Source organism: Phymastichus coffea, unplaced genomic scaffold, assembly GCF_024137745.1.
Source record: "Phymastichus coffea isolate CEN01 unplaced genomic scaffold, Cenicafe_Pcof_1.1 PCOF00042, whole genome shotgun sequence".
In the NCBI taxonomy this organism is placed as follows: domain Eukaryota; kingdom Metazoa; phylum Arthropoda; class Insecta; order Hymenoptera; family Eulophidae; genus Phymastichus; species Phymastichus coffea.
Genome location: NW_026706853.1, coordinates 1,223,851 through 1,244,304, shown reverse-complemented (window position 1 = coordinate 1,244,304; position 20,454 = coordinate 1,223,851). Strand labels below are relative to the sequence as shown.

Below are 20,454 nucleotides of genomic sequence, written 5' to 3'. Positions count from 1 at the left end.
CAATTAGTCAACTTTCGCGGTGAAGTCATCACCATCAGATTGCACCTTAAAAGTACATAATGGGTATCGTTTATAATTCTCACAAAAGCTATATAAGCCACGAGACATGCACTCCGACTATCAGTCGTCGTCGGAAAGCGAAAGCGTTAACACGTCGAAACATACAGTTCCTGCAAAGTCTAAGAATAAGAGTCGTGAGTGGTGGAAAGTAACTTGCATCATCTTTTGCTGCTTTCAACGAAATAATGGAGGACGTGCTAGAAATTCAGTCGCCTGTCGTCTTTGACAAATCACTGGCTCATTACGAGATTCACGCTCATCAGCCCTACACCAATACAACATTCAAGAATAGCGATGAAATTCGCATTTCAATTCAACACCAAGACTTGTGCCTGTTACCATCTCGCAGCTCTCTGCGCGTTTACGGTCGTTTGTCTGGTGTTAGAAATGAAGTCTTGACAGATACTTTATTCGTCAATAATGCCATTTGTCATATGTTCGAGGAAATCAGATACGAGTTGAATGCCATTGAAATCGATAAATGTAAAAACGTCGGCTTGTCAACTGTAATGAAAAATTGGCTGTCTCTCGATCCCAGTCAAACGGTCATTGCTGAGAATGCCGACTGGTTAGGCATCGATGAAAATCAAGCTATCGTCGATGCTAATGGCTACTTTGACGTATTAATTCCACTGAGTCTCATCCTTGGATTCGCCGAAAGTTATCGCAAAGTATTGGTAAACGTCAAGCATGAGCTCATTCTGGTGAGATCAAGCAACGATGTGAATGCTGTACGACAAGCATTGAAAAAAATTGATGGTGTAGATACTTTCGAAGAATTCAAAATTGATTTAACACGTATCGAATGGCTCATGCCGTATGTGAGTGCATCGAATACGAGAAAAATTTAACTGCTTAATTTTTTGAAGAGAGATAGAAGTATTTCGATGAGCTTCCGCAGCTGGGAATTGTACGAGTATCCAGCGCTGCCCAGGAATACCAGCCACGTATGGACAGTGAAAACGGCAAACCAGTTGGAGAAACCACGCTTCGTTATCTTGGGCATAGAAAAAATGCCAAGGATAAGAATGCCAGTCAGTTTGATCACTGCAGCATTTCCAACGTGAAACTTTATCTCAATTCACAGTGCTATCCGTACGGTAATCTCAACATCGATATTAGTAAGAATCAGTATGCTACATTGTACGATATGTATGCCAACTTTCAAAATTCGTACTATGGTAAAAATTCTGAACCACTGCTGAAAAAGTCACAATTTATCAACAATATGCCACTCATCGTGATCGACTGTTCAAAGCAAAATGAGTCACTCAAGAGCGCTCCAGTGGATGTACGTTTGGAGTTTGAAACGAAAACGAATATCCCACAAGGAACCGCGGCATATTGTCTCATTCTTCACGACCGCATCATCCAGTATAATCCAATCAGCAGTGATGTGAAAAAATTAATTTAAAGTAGGGGTATAAAATAGCTAACATCCCTCGTACAGTAGCATTCCACGATGGATGAGTACGTAGTCGACATGCAGGGTTTCATGCTGCCCGGTAAAAATTACGCAGTAAAGGAGCTCGCGATTCTATCAATCAACCGCGACGAAGAACCACTCGTACGTCTGTTCAAACCACCCTTTCCTTGGCGCCGGCTAACAGAAAAATACAAGCGATATAACTTGTGGCTGGAGCTCTACTATCACGGATTGGATTGGAAATCAGGTGATGTCGACTATAGCGAACGCGAATTCATCATTAATGATACACTCAAAGATGCAACAAAAATTTACGTCTCTGGCGATCTGAAAAAGGAATGGTTAGAGCGCTTCATTCTGAAAGTTTATGATTTGAACGAGTGGGGCTATTCGCCATACGAGCATTTGAAAACAAAAACAGTTACGATATGTCCGAACCACAATGGTGCCAACAAAAGTGCGTGTGCACATCACAACGTTAAATGTATGAAACGATTTTACATCAACAGTTGCTGCATGGACTAGGAAGAAACTGAAGTCACCCAGACATTTCTATAATTTTACTTTATCAAAACTTTTGTAAACGATGTGTAAATTAGATTAAGTTTTATGAATAAACATAATTTTTACAACATTAAAAAAATCTATTCATTTCATTCCCCTTCTCCTCTTAATTTGTCCTTTTCAGGACCACCAAATATTTCAAACGTATAACAAATTATTTTTTAATAGCTATTTTTTTATAAATTTTTATCCTAAAAAACAATCGGCCCTTTTCAGGGCCACCACTATTTCAAAAAGTTGAATAAGCTTCTTAGCTTGAACTAGTCCTTTCAGGACTACTAGTCATAATTTTTTATTTTAGAAGAAAAAATCATGTTGCTTCGAGATGAATCGAAATCAGACGCAGCATCGGGATCGCCGTCGAGATCACAGCACGAGCTCAGTGATCTCGAACCCGCAGGAGTTCGAATCATCCCTGAACTCGTATCATCCTTGTTTACCTACTGATGATATTTTTTTCTTAGTTTTTGCCTTGAGGAATGAGACACTTTACCTTCATTTTTAAATTTTCAGTTTAAAATTTGAAATTTGAGAATTTCAAATTTGAACCATCAGAAACCAAAGCCATTTGCATTTGCATTTAATCTATTTCCATTCAATCATGGTAATGAAATCTACTTTCGTCTACCGAGAACGTCTACTATGCAACGCTTCAATAGTCTTATAATAAAAGAAGAAAGATGATATTTTTTACTTAGTTTCTGCCTTGAGGAATGAGACACTTTAACTTCATTTTTAAAATTTTAATTTGAAATTTTAAATTTTATGCATCAGAAATCAAAGTCATTTGCATTTGCATTCAATCTATTTCCATTCAATCTGGGTAATGATATACAGTATGGCTATTATAACATGAATACCAATTTTTGAAATGATTTCCATAAACTTTTTAATAAAATAACCATTGCTAAAATAGTATTTTTGAATTCCGCGTCGAATGGTAAAGTCCTTATTCAAAATTTTTTTTCGATTAATGCGACCAAAAAAATTTTTTTCGATCATTTATTGTAATTGGGTTGTTGTGTAATTCAGATTTTAATTTTGAGATGATTTGGTGATCATTTAGGGCATAAATCAATCAATTAAAAAGTAGCCACATCACCCCATGAATGATCACAGTGGCTCTCAATACAAACTTATCACCTAGCCGCTGAGCAGCAAACTTCATGTATAAACAATCAGGTTACAGGTGGTTTATTTACATAATGTGAATGCGAAAATTGCAAAACTAACCTACTGCCACTTTCTACTGTCATGAAGAGCACCCTGGATTCTACAAAAATTGTATGCGTGCACGCGCCCGTGCTGAAAAGACAAGTCAAAGCCAAGTCAAGAAATAAATATAGAGAGCAACGAAGATGCGGCCGTTGCTACATGTATAAACTTTGAGCTTTGCTGGAATCATAATCGTCTGAACCAAACGAAAGCGCGCATCGGCTGTAAAAAATTATTCTGCTTTTAAAGACCGCGAAATCGGCACGCCGCGCAGGTCAACTATAAACACTTAGACCGATTACACCTTACGTTCGGGTGAACGCCAGAGCGAAAAGGTAGACTGCGAAAACTGCGGAATAAGACGCTAATGAAGGAGGAAAATTGACTTTTTACGTTATAAACATTCGTATAGGCCTTTAATGGTTCAGATGAGTGCGCACAAGAATAATTTGACAATAATAAATATCAGTTTAATAAAGCACATTTGCAATCAATAATTAGCCGCCGCGGGCAGTTCAGCCGTACCATCATAGGTAGCAGCGCATACGTACACGATCTCTCCCTCTCAGTTAAGTCAGTCTTTAAAGAGCAAGCACAAGTTACATCAATCGCTCATTTCATTTATACACCCAACCCAATTGCGAGGCCAGCAGCTGGGCAACATCAGGTCAAGGACCAAGAACCCGCCAGTGTTCTTATTTTTTATTAAATAATTTTTTAAAGTGGAGCATTTCTTATAAAAAGTTAACTTTCCTATTTTTTAAGTTAATTTTTGGGAAAAAAATACGGAAATAGCACGTCTCCATAATAAATGTCGATAGCAAAACTTATTTTTTACTATGAAATATCATTTTATCTGCTAGAATACTTTTCACTCAGAGCCCTAGCTCAGTGTATAGAACGCAGGGCTCCCACGCGGGAGATTTGGGTTCGACTCCCAGTTGGTACCAATAGCTTTTTTTCAAAAAGTGTATGAGCCAAAATTAATACCGCGGTTTTCAAGTCGTTTGAAGTCGTTCAAATAAATAGTAGGTACAGTAATTGGAATCGGACAGGACCGATTATCTATAGGGGTTGCATCAAGTATAATCATGCCGTAGTTCGATGCTTCTCGGAAAAAACGAAAGTTAAGGTTGGGAGAAGACGCACCTTCCACCTACGGTGTAGGGAGTGAAAAAGAGAACATAGAAAATCTCTTAAAGTGACGGACATTGGGTATGCTCACTTTTTGGCATAAAAAATAAGTAGCTTGCTTCAAAGTGTGATAACATGGTTGGATATAGTCAAATTCATTGTGCGACGGCATTTTAGAAGGTAAGTGAACAGCTTTAAAATGAGACCATGTACGTCAAAAATTTAGTTTTACTGTTTGCACTACGAGTAACTTCGTTACATACGTTTCCAAAAGTAAGGTCGTTACTTCGAACTTCGTTACTCGAGTAACGACGATACTTTTACCGGCGATATTTTTGGAAAAGTATGTAACGACGTTATTTGTATCGACGATGCGGAACGGTAACGTAACTGGTATGTTTACTAGGGCGTATCATTTTGCAACGAATTTCTAAAAATGATTCGTAATACCGATAGAAGCTTACTATTGTATATTGCTACGTGGCAGGATGTTACACGGAAATAAAAGGACCAAATACTTCTATAAGCAATATACTATAACAAGCTAAATTGACTCACCTAAAATAAGGATTCATCAATTTACCTTGTTGTAAGGGCTGCAAGTCACAAGTCGTAAGCATAAGCAGTCCTGCGGACGACATAACCTTGACATCTGTCGGCGGTCGAGATAGCGCTATTTTGCACTGACCGCCGAGATAGGCGTTTTTTTAATTGATCAGCCAGATAGTAGCTTTTTGAATTGATCAGCGAGATAGTCGTTTTTTGAATGGCCAACAAAATAGCGCTTTTTTTCTGTCCGCTGAGATAGTCGCTTTTTGCTAGGGGCCATCGATATAAAAAATTTTCTAAATTTTTTAGACGTGGTTTTGAATAAATCTTTGTATTATTTGTTTTGAGATGGAAATTGAAATTCTATGATTGGGACAACATAACGAATGAAATAACAAAAAGAATAAGACCTCGCTCTTTATAGCGGTTAGGTGTTTTTCCTGGAATTGTGCGCAGAATTGAAGCATTTTTCCCATTTAAAATACACGGTCAAATGTTGGCTGCCTGTAAGACCTTAATAATAAAAAGTGACCAGAAAAATAATTCAACAATTTATGCGAGACGGTTATTTTTTTTATATTGAACCAAGCGAGCGTTATGAGCGAATTAATTTTTGCTGTTTATTTATCAGTTTTATTGATAACTAGAAAATACTATTCCTCGGCGCATTTATATTCATATGATTCGAATGTTGTTCAATTTGTCTATCGTTGTTAAGGTAACGTTATTTTTATTCAATTGTTTTCCTGCGAACGTTAAAAGAAACTAACAGTCAGCTGCTGTAACTACACCATGGCAAATCAAGGTAATTATCTTTTTACTTTTCTATATATTCACATAAGTTTTTATGCATTAATTCGTTGGTGAAGGGGAAAACCAAGATTTGGAGGACGATCAAGATGCCGAAATGGGACAGATAGCGGGGGGTGATCTAGTACCCGCACAAGTCCCCAACATCTTGATACCTAACCCAAGAGGAATCTGAGGCATCGTCAGAGTCAACTTTGGTCAGATGCAGCGCAACTCCTTGGTTTTGTCAGCACTTCTGCGAACTCAAGGTCCTGATCTTCAAGCGCGGATGAGTGTTCGGCGTGTAAGAATCTTGTATGCACAGCTTTGGCCAAATCTTATAACGCCGTCAGACACTACTTTTATTCGGTATGTTTTTCGCTCAATTACTTTAACGCGTAAAACAGCATTTTCTTGCACGCAACTTAAAAAAAATAATATCTAATTTTTACAACTTTTTATTTAAATTCAATTTCATTGTTGTGGGATTCAAATTTGCACATGATGCTGATAATCACGAGAGAGAGAGAGAGCGAGAGAGAGAGAGAGCGAGCGAGAGAGACAGAGAGAGATTTTATTAACTACTGTATAATTTAGTATTAGAAAGGACTACTTGGCGTATGGCACACCGATTTTGCCTCGGCAAGCCCGAGCGACGCCTGCACGAGACGCAATCAGGCAGGAAGTAGAAAGACGGTTGCGGGATAATCCATCACAATCTTTGCGAGCCATTGCAAGAGAACTAGGTGGGTACAATTATATTCATGATTCCTATTACAAGACAGTCATATATTGTAACGGGGTGAAAAATCGGGGAAATTCAGCGCGCGCGCGACTGCCGCGAGTGTTAGCCCGGTGGGCTCGGTGCTCTCGTGCAGTGTCGCGCCAGTGTGTGTAGAGAGATGGTCGTATGATTGCACAGCTCTCCGTCGCTGTGCAATCATCGATGCTTGAAGCTCTGCGCTGCCCTCCGTTAATTCACAAAGGCTAAGCTGCTGTAACTGTTGTCTGCCCAGCGCGAACTGAAAAGAAGCGCGTAAGTCCGCGAGCGCGGAAACCAAAACAAAGCGCTGCGCGCTCCCTTAGCAACTTTCGCCGTTGTCGTTGCTTGCCTGTCGATTGATAGTGGGTTCGATTGGACGAGGAATTGGGATTTGTTGACGACTCTGGTTAGATGATAACACTCGCGTGAATTCGTTTACAAAGATACACAACCAAGTATACACAAAGTTCAGCCGGGCGCTGGCAACATATACTACGCAAGTGCGAGGGAGAGAGAGAGAGCTTTTACCGCACGCGTTATTAAATATTCAACTCACTCGCGAACAAAGAAATCTACGCTTATATTAAATACCCTTCGCTCATCTTGCCGCTGGCCAGCCTGCAAGGTATTTGCTCGCAAAAAAATTGCGGTCACCCTAGAGACGGAGTCGTTGATACGAGGAGAACGGCGATGTGGAGATGTTCGCCAGAATTCGCTGCTGTTCGGAACTGCCTTTGTTCTCGGCGCCGCACCGGGTGCCTCGTCGTTAAGCGTTGTCTGGTCGACTCCTCTCGACGCCGCTTTTCGCTCGATCTGCTCGGTGTTATTCGCTGAATCACAGGTCCACACCAATAACGGATCACCATGTCCTAGCTCAAACAGCCGCCTCACTAGTGAGGACTAACACACGTGTTTACTCGGAGTTTCGCGCTCGAAGAATATTTGCTGTGTATAATAACGCGCGCGTTGCACTCAGAGGTGCGCGTGGTCCGTATGCGAAGCACACCTAACATGATTTGCCTAACTGCCTCACAGTATAGGATGTACTTGCCCTTCTAAACTGATTTGTTTAGGGGGCGAGGTACATCCATGCTTTCGCTAGCGCTTGACATTTCACATGCGAGACAAGGTTTTCGATAACGCTAGATTTTTCGCCTGCGATAAATATTTCGCTCGCGAGAGTATTTCACTTGCGAAAAAAGTCTTTCGCTAGCGAGAGATATTTCACTTACGAGAAATATTGCGCTAGCGAGAGAACCCTTTCGCTAACGATAAATATTTCGCTGGTGAGAGAAACTTCGCTTGCGAGAAAAGTCTTTCGCTAGCGAGAGACATTTCACTTGCGAGAGAATTCTGGCGCTAGCGACAGATATTTCGCTTGCAAGAGAATTCTTGCGCTAGCGAAAGCAACTTCGCTTGTGAGAAGATTCTTTCGCTAGGGCTAGATATTTCGCTTGCGAGAAATATTTCGCTTGCGCGTAATTTCTCGCGTGTGCGAAAGAATACGAAAGACTTCTTGCGCTTGAGCTACACTAATTTATTGGGTTATTGGGTTAATGGGTTATTTATTTTTGGAGCCTTTTGTTAAACCAAATTCTGCATTCCCAATAACTCAATAACCTAAACAATAAACAATATAACTATAACCCAATAAATTATTGTAGCGCAAGCGCAAGCATTCTTTCGCTAGCGCAAGCATACTTTCACTTGCGCAATCATATTTTCACTTACGCAATCATACTTTCGCACGCGCAAGAAGTCTTTCGCATTCGCAAGCATTCTTTCGCTAGCGCAAGAAGTCTTTCGCATTCGTAAGCATTCTTTCGTTAGCGCAAGAAGTCTTTCGCATTCGCAAGCATTCTTTCGCTCGCGCAAGAAGTCTTTCGCATTCGCAAGCATTCTTTCGCTAGCGCAAAAATTCTCTCTCAAGCGAAGTTGCTTTCGCTAGCGCCAAAATTCTCTCGCAAGTGAAATGTGTCTCGCTAGTAAAAGACTTTTCTCGCAAGCGAAGTTTCTCTCACCAGCGAAATATCTATCGTTAGCGAAAGGGTTCTCTCGCTAGCGCAATATTTCTCGTAAGCGGAATTGCTCTCGCTAGCGCAAGAATCTCTCGCAAGTAGGCTTCTGCAAAGGCTCGCTCGAGCTGGCTCGAGGTTTCGAGCCCGCTTGAGCTTTCGAGCTCCGAGCCGGCTCCGAGCTAATGTCCAAGCTCTAGGCCAGCTCCAGCTGCAGGCCGGCCCGACATACCACTTCTGAGCTATTTGTACTGGCTATACTATAATCTTCAACTATTTTTACTGTCACTGACGAAGCACTGAAATGATTCATACTGTGGGTTTAACATTTTTTTATTGTTCGAGTGGTCCAATTTTGCGACCCCACCTTAGTTTGTTACAGAGATAGAAACATTTTTATTTTTTTTGTAACTCTACTCGAGTTCAGCAGCCTAAATAACTTCAGAGCTCGAGTCAGCTCGAGAGCTCGAAGGCTCGAGCCGGCTCGGGCTCGGCTCGGTCGAGCTGAAGCTTGAGCCGCTCGAGCTTTTCGAGCTTTTGCAGAAGCCTACTCGCAAGTGAAATATATCTCGCTAGCGAAAGACTTGTTTCTCAAGTGAAATACTCTCGCGAGCGAAATATTTCTCGCAGGCGAAAAATCTAGCGTTATCAAAAACCTTGTCTCGCAAGTGAAATGTCAAGCGCTAGCGAAAGAATCCTCTCGCAAGTAAAATATCTCTCGCTATAGCGTAAGAATCCTCTTGCAAGCGAAGTTCCTCCCGTCAGCGAAAGAGTTTTCTCGCAATCGACATAGCTCCGCTAGCGCTAGCGATAGAAAGCTCTAGCACTAGTGTAAGAATTTTCTCTCCTGGTCCATAATTGCTTTCAGATGTGCTGCTTGGATAAGGTCTTCGGGTCTGCTTGCCCAGGACGCACCCTTCACAAAACTTGAAGTCTTCTTGCGAAATCCCATGGACGCCAAGCCGTTCACAAGTGTGCTTTTCAGCTCGCACATTTACGTGGCCCAATTGGGCATGCCAAAGATTCAGCTTGCTTTGTCCATCTGCTCGTACGGCGTTACATGCAGCGGGCACTTTTACCTTGAACAGCATGCGGAAAAGATTGCCGCGTGGGACTCCTCGCGCGACGAGGCTTCCTTGTTTGTCGCGTACTTCGCATCCATCTTTGTCGGAGGAGAACTTGAAGCCTTTTCTATTCACTGATCCGATGGAGAAAAGGTTGCAGCCAAGTTCAGGCACATAGAGCACATCTCTTAATTCGCGCTCATACACAACGCCGTTAAATCTCTCTTGACTGACGATCGTCCCCGTCCCGGGCGCGATCATCAGCTACTTTCACTGCACTGCCCAATGGATTGGGTTTATACTCGGAAAAAAATTCTTTTCGGAATGTCATGTGCTGTCCAGCACCAGTGTCCGCAATAAAACAATCTTTATCACTGTCACTTACACACATGTAAGAAGAAGTAATCTTGCAAACGAACGCGTTCAGTGCTTTATCACTGCTAGAGTCACTTTTACCAGAGTTTTTCATTAGACACTCACGCGCCCAATGGCCTTTTTCTTTACACACTCCGCAATTTGTTCTTTTTTTCAGTGTACGCCTTTTTCACGGAAATCTATTCCGGCGATCCATGCAATGGGCTCTAGCCCAGGCGTCGCGTTATCAATTATTTTAAGGTGGTGGATGTCGGGAGGTAAGATGCTCCGCTGTTACGGATACGACGGGATAATCGTCGCCTCGAACTCGCAATGCTACCTGTAAATGTATGAGAGAGGAAAGAGGATACGAGGTTTCAGAAATGAATCAACACAATCATCTATATTATTCACATAGTTCAAACGTATATTATCTCAAATAACTCAGTCAAATCATATTTCAATATATACTCTTATAAATATCTCATTATTATCTCATTTTATACAACCAATTTCTTATACGTTTCGTTCGAACAAATATATTCTCAAGTATCACAAAATGGCGGATGCGGATTCTACGCATCAAACAGCCACGTGCCAACTTCTAATCCTGTGCGAATTCACGCACTAGAATTATTCTCACAGCTAATCTCAAATTAACATTAATTATGAATCAAATGAAAAGAGAAGACAAAGAAAGGGGAGTAGAAAGTACCAATTTTCAGTGTCAAGCGAGTAAAACGCACAGACACTGACGCCGTGAACTTCGTGCAGCTACAATGCACCGAAGCTCCGCCAAGGAGACGAGCACAACGCTAATTTCCCGGCGAATAACGCAGAGCAGAGAGATACATGACCTCTTGGGAAAGCGGCGACGGGAAGAGATAACCTCTTCGACTCCAGCAGGCTTCCTCCACGCACAACGCTGATTCCACGCCAAGGCCTTCCACGAGGTCAGAGACTTGCTTCCTTCGAGTCGTTGGCTTCTCGGAGTCTCGTCTTCTTCTTTGCCTTGGAGCCGTCTTTGCTGCTGTTGACCCTCGGCCTCTCGTTTCTCTGACGGTGCCTCTGCTCTGCACCGATGTTGGCCGGACCTCGTCTCGGACTCCTCTCTACTCTGCCGGACTTGCTGAACTCTCCTACTCAACTGGCTAGCCATCGTCGAGACGCGAAGCCGAATCTCTCTCTTTCTCTCTCCCGCGTGACTCCCATTCTCACATTCGCTACTCTCTCTCTCTCTCTCCCGCGTGACTCCCATTCTCACATTCGCTACTCTCTCTCTCTCTCTCTTTTCTCTCACTCTCGCTCTCTCTCGCACTCGCACGGCAACGCATATGCATGCGAGTAAGCCGGGAAACGCGCGCGCCCTCTTAGCGTCGACTGTTCGCTTCTCTCTCGTTCTATCTATTTTGCACTCTCTGCTGCCGATGCCCATGCCTTTGAAGATCTCCGTTGGTGGGGAAGACGTCTTGGCGCGCAGCAGGCTTACAAGCTTGGAACAGAATAAAACATCGAGCATATGTAACTTGTCGCTATTGACATATATGCTCGACGTTGGTACCGGCTAGGCAGAGATTCGGGGTAGAGAGAGAGATGAACGCAGGGCCGGCATTCTCATAGCCGTTGCCCTCGTCAGAAGCTCTTCAATATCCTTTTTAGAGCGCTTCTTTTTCTTCGTATCACTCTTTGCGTCATTCTTTGCGTCGTTGAGAGATGCATTTTTCACGCGAAGCGCAAGCGTTGTCGCTTCTTTTTCAGTGAGCCGATTGTTCTCATTGACCAATCGGGCTATGAGGGTCTTCTTGGTTCTATCAGCCGTGGGCGTGCATTCCCAAGCTACTGTGAAAAGTTCAAACTTTTCAGGCAAGCAGGTTAGCAGTTTTGACATCACTGCTTCGTCGGTTGGCTTATTTTTAGCATTTTCCAGTTTCTTCGACATGCTTTCAAATTTTTCTAATTGCACCACAATTGACTCATCTTCATTAATGCAGAAGGCATAAAACTGCATCCATGCAGCTTGAGTCGCATCAGCATTTGTATCTCCGTACAACTCACTGAGCTTTTCCCATATTTCTTTGGCAGTTGTGCAGTTGATTAGATTGCATCGTAGCTTCTGGTTAATCGAAGCCAAAATTATCGTTTTGGCGCGAGATACTGATTTGTTGTAAACCTTGAGTTCAGCATCTTTGCCTGCTTCTGGTTTTGCCTCCGTTTCGTCCACGTAGCTGAATAGATCTTTGTCTTCGAGCGCGATCTGCACTTCGAACTTCCATTGCGTATAGTTGTTCGTTCCTTCCAGCTTTGTGACTTCTAAGCTCTCTTTGTCAGACATCGTGAATGATCAAAGGCACTTACACTTATAACGGAAAAACACTATGAACTCAAACCTTAACACTTTTATTCACTTAGTCAGCATGACTTGTCAATAATTACTGAAGCGCTGTGGAAGCATATACTGGGCCGCATAACCTATTGAATTTATTCAGCAAAATAAACTCAATCGATTTAGCAAAGTAAGAATGTTCAGTATTTATTGAAATAAAAGGTTACATAGTTTACGTATACATAATAAGTATTAGGCACAGAGCGGCTCGAGAGTAAGCTGTTACTGCTTCGAGTGCTAAGACTGAACTAAACTCTAAAGGGCGCAGCCGAAATTGCCTACAGCGGAGGCATTGTTTCGCAGTGAAAAAGGGAAAACGCATTTTACTGCCACATCTGGAGACATCAGTCATCGGCGCGCTCCGAACGGTCAGCGAGCAAACGGTTATATGGCCCTACCTGGGTTCTCTCTTAGACAAACCATAAAAATACAACTAGCAACTCGTGCTCGCTCACGCTTTCTCAACAGTAATAACAAACTGTAAGTTTATAGTAAGATAGCTTGCTCTTTCACGATATCTTCTGAATATTAATGTTAGTAGCAATAATTTGAATCAGAATAGGGGAAAGCATTTTACAACGAATGTCGACTACGCTACTCGTCCGGCCTACATAGGGGTCACCCGCTGCTCGTCTGGCCAACACAGCAGCCGCCCTGTGCTCGTTCGATCTCCAGAGGGGATGCGCTCTGCTTGTCTGGCCTTCTGGGTTAGCCCTCGGCTGGTCTGGCCTTTTTAAGTGTTCTCCTCTGCTGGTCTTATCTTTTCTAAGTCGCCCTCTACTGGTCTGGCCCTTTGAGAGGTGGCCCTGTGCTGGTCTGGTATAGTAAAGGTCGCCCTCTGCTTGTCTGGCATTTTGAAAATTTGCCCTCTGTCGGTCTGGCATTATTCAATGTCGCCCTCTGCTTGTCTGACTCTTTTAAGGACACCCTATGCTGGTCTAGCCTTTTTAAAATTTGAACTCTGCTGGCAGCAAACAACAACATTGATAGGTCAGGGCGACCTTACAAATGCTAGACCGGCACAGAACAAACTTTAAGAAGGCCAGACAAGCACAGAGCGACCTTAAAAAGGGCCAGACCACCAGAGGGCAACGCTAAAAAAAGCCAGTACAGCGAAGCGCGACTTTTAATAGCACCAGACCAGCACAGGGCGATCTTTAAAAATCCAGACCAGCACAGGGCGACGTTAAAAGAGCCATAACAACAGAGGGTTAACTTTAAAAGGACGAGACTAGCGGAGGGCTACTATAAAAAGGCTTTAACAGGAAAGGGCGACATATAAAAGGGCCAGGCCATAATAGCGCGAATTTTAAAGGGTCCTACCAGCCGAGAGCAACACTAAAAAGGCCAGATCAGCCGAGGGCAAGCTTAAAAAGACCAGACCGATTTTCACAACTGCCATCCCAGCATAGGATTACCATAAAAATGCTAGACCAGCACAGGGCGAACTTGAAAATGCTAAACCAAAACAGGCCGACCTTTAAAAAGGCCAGACCAGCACAGGGCTACTTGCAAAAGGGCGAAACCAGCAGAGGGCGACTTTTATAAGCACCAGACCAGCAGAGGGCAACATTTAGAAAGGTCAAACCAGTATAGTGCGACTTTTATAAGCGCCAGACCAGCCCAGGGCGACCAAAAAAAGGCGAGACCAGCAGAGGGCGACATTTAAAAAGGCCAGAATGCCTGTTCCTTTTAATGGTTCCCCTTGGCTGGTCTGGACCTTGTAACCGTTGTTATGTGCTGGTCACGCCTTTTTAAAGGTCGCTCTGTGCGGGTCTAATTTTTTCGAGGTCCCCAGCTGCTGGTTTCGACCCTTTAAACGTAGCCTTGTGCTGGTCTGGTCTTCTTAAATATCGCCCTCTGCTGGTCTGGCACTTTTAAGATCGCTCTGTTCTGGTTCAGCTCTTTTACGGTAGCCCTGTACTGGTATGGTGCTTTTAACAGTCGCCCTCTGCTAGACTAGCTCTTTTGAAGGTCGCCCTGTGCTGGTCTGGCCCTTTTAAGGTCGCCCTGTGCTGGTTTGTCGCCTTTAAATATCGCCCTCTGCTAGTCTAGCCCTTTTAAAGATAACCCTGTGCTGGTCTCGACTTCTTAAAGTTTGTCCTCTGCCGGTCTAGCACATGTAAGGTTGCCCTGTGCTGGTCTAGCGCTTTAAAAAGTTGACCTGTGTTGTTCTGGCCCTTTAAATCGTCGCCCTCTGCTATTTTGGCTCTTCTAAGGTAGCCCTGTGCTGGTCTGGAGCTTTTAAAAGTCGCCCTCTGCTATTCTGGCCCTTTTTAGGACGTCCTGCGTTGAACTGGCCTTTTTAAATGTTGCCCTTTGCCGGTCTAGCCTTTTTGAAGTTCGCCCTCTGCTGGTCTGACCTTTTCTAAGTTGCTCTTTGCTGTCCTGGCCTTATAAATTATCACCCTTCTTTTGGTCTCGCTCTTTTAAGGTCGCCCTGTGCTGCTCTTTTAAGGTCGCCCACTCCCGGTCTGACCCTTTAAAAGGTCGCCCTCTGCTTGAATGGCCATTTTATAAATAGCCTTCTGAGCAGACCAGCACAGGGCGACCTTAAAAGAACCAGATCAGCAGAGGGCGATTTCAACACGCGCCAGACCAGCACAAGGCGCCTTTAAAAAGGTTAGACCAGCATTGGGCGATTTTGATACGCGCCAGGCCAGTATAGGGCGATCTTTAAAAGGCCAGACCAGCGCAGGGCGACATTAAGGAGTCCAGACCAATGAGGGTAAATTTTAAAAAGGTCAGACTAGCAAAGGTCGATCCTGTGCTATTCTGTCGCTTATAGAAGTTGCCCTATGCTGGTCCGACCCTTTAAAAAGTCGCCCTCTGCTGGTCTGGCCATTCCACAAGTCGCCTTGTGCTAGTCTGTCCATTTTACAAATCGACCTCTGATCAGACCAGTACAGGGCGACCTTAAAAGAGTCATACCAGCAGAAGGCGACTTTAAAAAGGTCAGACCAGCAGAGGGCGATTTTAATAAGCGCCAGACCAGCGCAGGGCGACATTAAAATAGACAGACTAGCAGGGGGCGACTTGTTGAAAGGCCAGACCATCAGCTGGTTTGGTTCTTGTAAGGTCGCCCTGTGCTGGTCTGATCAGATGCGATTTGTAAAAAGGCCAGACCATCAGCTGGTTTGGTCCTTGTAAGGACGCTCTGTGCTGGTCTGATCAGATGCGATTTGTAAAAAGGCCAGACCATCACAGGGTAAACTTTAAAAAGGCCAGACCAGTATAGGAGACCTTTAAAGAGCTAAACCAGCGCAGGGCGACATTACAAAAGCCATACCAGCAGAGGGTGACATTAAAAAAGCCAGACTAGCAGAGGGTGACATTGAAAAAGGCCAGACCAGCGCAAGGCGACATTAAAAGAGCCAGACTAGTAGAGGGCGACCTTTAATAAGGCCAGACCAGGTTTGACCTTCTTAAGAGCGCCCTGTGCTGGTCCGGCACATTTACAAATCGACCTCTGCTGGTCGAGTATAACGTGTGGCGCCCTTACCGGCCAGTGCTCCTGCGCCACCAGCTGGCAGCACCTCGCAGCAGCGTCGGCAGCCGCGCAAGCAAGTTCTCGTGCCACGAGAGGATGCGAGCTAGCCGAGCATCGCTAGTAATTGGCCGGCACGCACGCCATTCGGAGCACCTCACCTTTCCTGTTCCGTGTGCACTTGTGCACGCGGCCGGGTTTTTCTCCACTCCGATCCGCGCAGTGCCCATAGCTGTGGCGATCGGAGCTTGTAAATATCGCTAGTTGTAACCTGTAAAATAAACCCGACTCTACACGCATTTTCGCCTTCTCATTCTTCCCGCGACCTGTCACTCGCAGCGACGAGATTCCTGGAGCGCAAGGTTCGTAGGAGACCTTGGGCTTGGCACGAGGAGCGGCACGAGCAACCCAACAGTAGCAGCACAGCAGCGGCTCAGCAGCAGCCGACAGCAGCATCACGGCTCGCGCTCAACTCCTACCAAGCGCTTATAAATGTATTGAAACGATCCAAGCTCGAACGAGCTACACTCGTTACAATACATTATATATATATTGGAACGATCCAAGCTCGTTACACCATATATGGCGCTTCAATAACGGTTTGGTTTTTACATTGACTTCCTGTCTAGAACCGGCCTAGTATGTTTACTAGTATACGCCTTACAATTATATTCTAACAAATCTAATTGTTGCAACGTATTCTTTGGTGATTAAGCAATGAATTCCATATATTTTTAGTACATGTCTATCATCGTTTTTGGTCAGTAACGAATTAAATACACGACAACACACTTTTTCAATATATTTTTGTTTTTAACAATGATTCGTGCTAATAAATTTATGAAAGATCTTAACAGTTCTGAAGATTGAGCCTTCGAGTATCTAAAAAAGCCGATAATTCCTATGATACTCAATAATTTTAGGTAAAAAAATCATCATAAAAGTGTAACGGGAGCAGCGCCTTATTCGGCACTGACGTCACTAATTTATTAAGGGGAGAGTAAGAGAGGCACTTTCGCTCTTTAACAATCGGGGAACGAGAGGATAGGTCGAACGAATAAATAATTTTCTTTGCTTGGAACGTACAACTTAAATCTATTCAGACAAACAAACACAAAATCAGTTACAATAACGTTTACATCACGCGCACATATACAGAACAACTTAAACTAACGCGGGAGGACGAATGGCCCGGCGACTAAATCGCCTTGACCATTTACCTCCTTACAAAGGAAAGAATACGTTGAAACCTCTCTACCGCATTACGATGAGCGTAGCCGGCAAGTGATCGCCTGGCTACCTATCGTTCCTACGCGGCCGCGCATCACCATGAGAGAGAGAAACACCGGGGGAGAGAGATAACCTGACCTTTGTCCTTGGCGATGAGCCGGCAACGGGGAGTTGACCTGGCCGCTGGCTGGATGTCTTCCTCGGCATAGCCCGTGGTGAATCCCCTGGAAGTCATGCCGTGCATGGCGGCGAGGGCGACACTGAATGCCCTGCTGCAGGTGTTGCCTCCACACGTTGCCTCGGCTCGCCCTGGTCTGGTCACTGCTGCTCGTGTACTTCTTCTCTCATTGCGCTGCTACTTCCAACTTCTCTCCTCAACTTTCTTTCGGGAACTACCTCACTCTAGTAAGGCTCGGCTGCGACTCTCTCACGCACTAATTCTTGCGCGCATCTTGCAGTCGCTCAGCGGCGCTCGCTCCTCTCCCTACCTTGACCTATTAGTTAGGCGGCACGCGACGCGTCGCTTATCGGTCACGCGTTGCGCGCCTGCCAATCCCTGCATAGGCCTAATACTCTCTTTCTCTCTCTCTCTCTTTCTCACTCTCTCTCTCTCTCTCTGTCTCTCTCTCTCTCTCTCTCTCTCTCTCTCTGTCTCTCTCTACCTCATAGTCGCTGCGCTCTTGTTTCTTCGGGCGCTCTCAATCTTGCTCGGCAATCTTCGGCGGCTGGAAAAACATAAAGGCCAGTGGTTAGGCGCAATAAATATATGCGCCGAACGCTGACTACGTCGCCATGCCGAGCGATAAGGGGGAGAGAGAGAAGAAGGGCAGACGAAGAGCAAGCGTACTGCTTGCTCTTGTCACAAAAGGACAAAATGAAGTAGCCTATATATCGGCTCCTATGACTGTAAAGGTTAACTTATTTGATCAAAAAACCCATCAATACACTTGCTATCTACAACAGTATATTATGAGCACATGTACGGGCAAGCGAACATCCTAAATAATGTAAAATATAAGGTAAATTCATCTGATAACTTTATACAGAAATACGTACCAACGCCTTTGTACTCGTTTTGGCTGGTTTTCAGCAAGTGTATGTGAACATCACGTGCAGCTACAGGAGATTTCACTGGAATAAATAATAATAATAAAATGAGAAACATGATGTATGAATTAAGGGGGGATCCTCATATAGATCGATCAAAAAATCGATTTTTTTTTATTGCATAAATTAAAAGAAAAACATTTCAAGAATATGCTGTCAAAATTTGAAAGCGAAATTCAGATTTGTTAAGCCGCTATATGTATTTTCGCTCACGTCCTTCGGCGCGCGGTACACTCGGCACAGATAGGCAGGTCTGCGCTCGGGTATAATGGCTCTCCGCTGAGCTGGTATTGGCCTGTTTACTAATACAATGAAAAGAGCAGATGTTCTTAGATTCAATGGTGTCTTAGTGTGTATTCTAGAAAGAATTTTCGAGCATATAGTATAGTCAGGACAAACGGTGCAGAATATTCTCGGTTGTATAGTATAATCTCGTTTTGGAGCGTTGGTTCGCTATAGTAGGCCCAGTTTCACTGTGACCTTCATGCAGTTGACTACTCTTACTCTCTACGTTCATCATGTCATCGTATCCGAAAGGCCAACACAGCGATTCCTATCGTGCGTCGCGTAGAACGAAACAATTTCAAGGAAATCAGTTCACGACAGAAGCAGGCGAGGCGAAAGGAGTTAGCGCTAGTGCAAAAAAATTGGCCGCGGCATCTGTCGATGTCCCAGTGGATAATTCGCATAGATACCGAATTATTAAATTCGTAACTGTATTCACGGTTCTTTCTGAGATGTTGTGTTGCAAAACTTGTAAAGGAGCGGTTAAGTTTGAAGAAACTGGTGCGCATGGTTTAGGCTGGAAACTTTATTTATCGTGCAAGTGTGGTATGAATACCGTTCCGTCTGGTCCTTATATCAACAATGGCTTTGAAGTAAATCGCCGTATAGTATTTGTGATGAGACTGTTAGGCATTGGCTTGCAAGGCATAAATTTATTTTCAAATTTGATGGATTTCGGAGAAGGTATTAGCAAGAATGCATACGACAATATACTCGAGCATATGATTGATGGATATCCATCAAGCGGCAAAAATTTATTTCAACAAATCTTGTGAGAACGCTGTGAAAGAAGAGCTGAAATTGAATGACAACGTTTTCGAGCATCCGCCGGCTCTTCATGCAGATTTACAAAAGCATTTGCTGTCCATTTATGAGGATTGATAGATTTGCTGAAACGGTGTTTAGGCGGACACACCCAAAACGCCAACGAAAGTTTTAATGCGCTTGTATGGCGCTTGTCACCGAAACACCTTCACTGTGGCCCCAAAACTGTTGAGATAGCTGCTTGGATTTCCGATGGATTATTCAATGATGGATATAAATCCATCCTCCACACGATGAAAATCCTGGAATTTATTATTGGAACGCCTACTCACAGCTACGCGAAAAAGATGGACGAGGATCGACTCAAACGGCAAGAATGGAAGAGCTTGAGTGCCACAAAAAAAGGTCGAATGGCTAAAAAAGCAAGAGTAGATACAGAAGAAGACGAAGAAGATGATCTCCTTTATGGCCCTGGCATTGCTGATTGATATAAAAATCAAGAGATAACTGTAAGTTAATAATAAATGCGATTTTTGTCTACCGGGAACTTTAAACACGTTATTCTCGAAAATGAATTTTCTTGATTTTCCGATTTTGCGTGCAAGATTACTTTACTCGATGAGTTTTCAACTTAGGAAAAAAACCATTTGAAAGATAATTTAATAAACTAGTCGATATACCTACTTATTAAAAAAAAAAATTTTTTTTACTCGTCATTTTCCAATAACAATGAAAAAACTTTTTTAATTTTTTTTTCAAAAGTGCGCCATTTTGCCAAAAAAGTTTTTTTTTACTTTGAAATTAGGTATATAGACATAGAGATACAGACATTACAATAACAGACATCAATTTTTTATGTTACAGGGAGATACAGCGACGACGGCTCTGCACACAAATTTGTATCAACAAAATTTTTTATTGATGTTCTTTTTTTATCCACCCTCCTAATGTAAATTATAAAATTAAAAAAATATAGTGTATATCTTGAACACTTGCAGAATACACTGTAAAATTTTCAAATAAAAATCTTGTATAGTTTTTTTAAAATAAATTCACAAAATTTGAATAAATTTTTGTCCATCTATATGAGGATCCCCCCTTAAGTCTGATATTTCAAATAAATGAAAGCAGTTATAATATTCAATGAAGAAGAGCTGAGACTAAAACTATTTCAACTCATGTAAGCTGTAATTTTTAATTAAGACGTTTTTATGGATTCATTCGATTTCAGTGCTAATGAGAGGACACACAAAATAAAATATAT

General features: G+C 43.2%; 1 protein-coding gene across 1 annotated transcript; it reads left to right on the top strand.

Moving 5' to 3' along the window:
- Positions 1 to 245: 245 nt before the first annotated feature.
- LOC131664173 (uncharacterized) lies at positions 246 to 1,474 on the top strand. Its single transcript, XM_058935062.1, has 3 exons — positions 246 to 881; positions 930 to 1,094; positions 1,148 to 1,474. The coding sequence occupies exons 1-3, from the start codon at positions 246 to 248 to the stop codon at positions 1,472 to 1,474; spliced, it is 1,128 nt and encodes a 375-aa protein (XP_058791045.1).
- Positions 1,475 to 20,454: the final 18,980 nt, after the last annotated feature.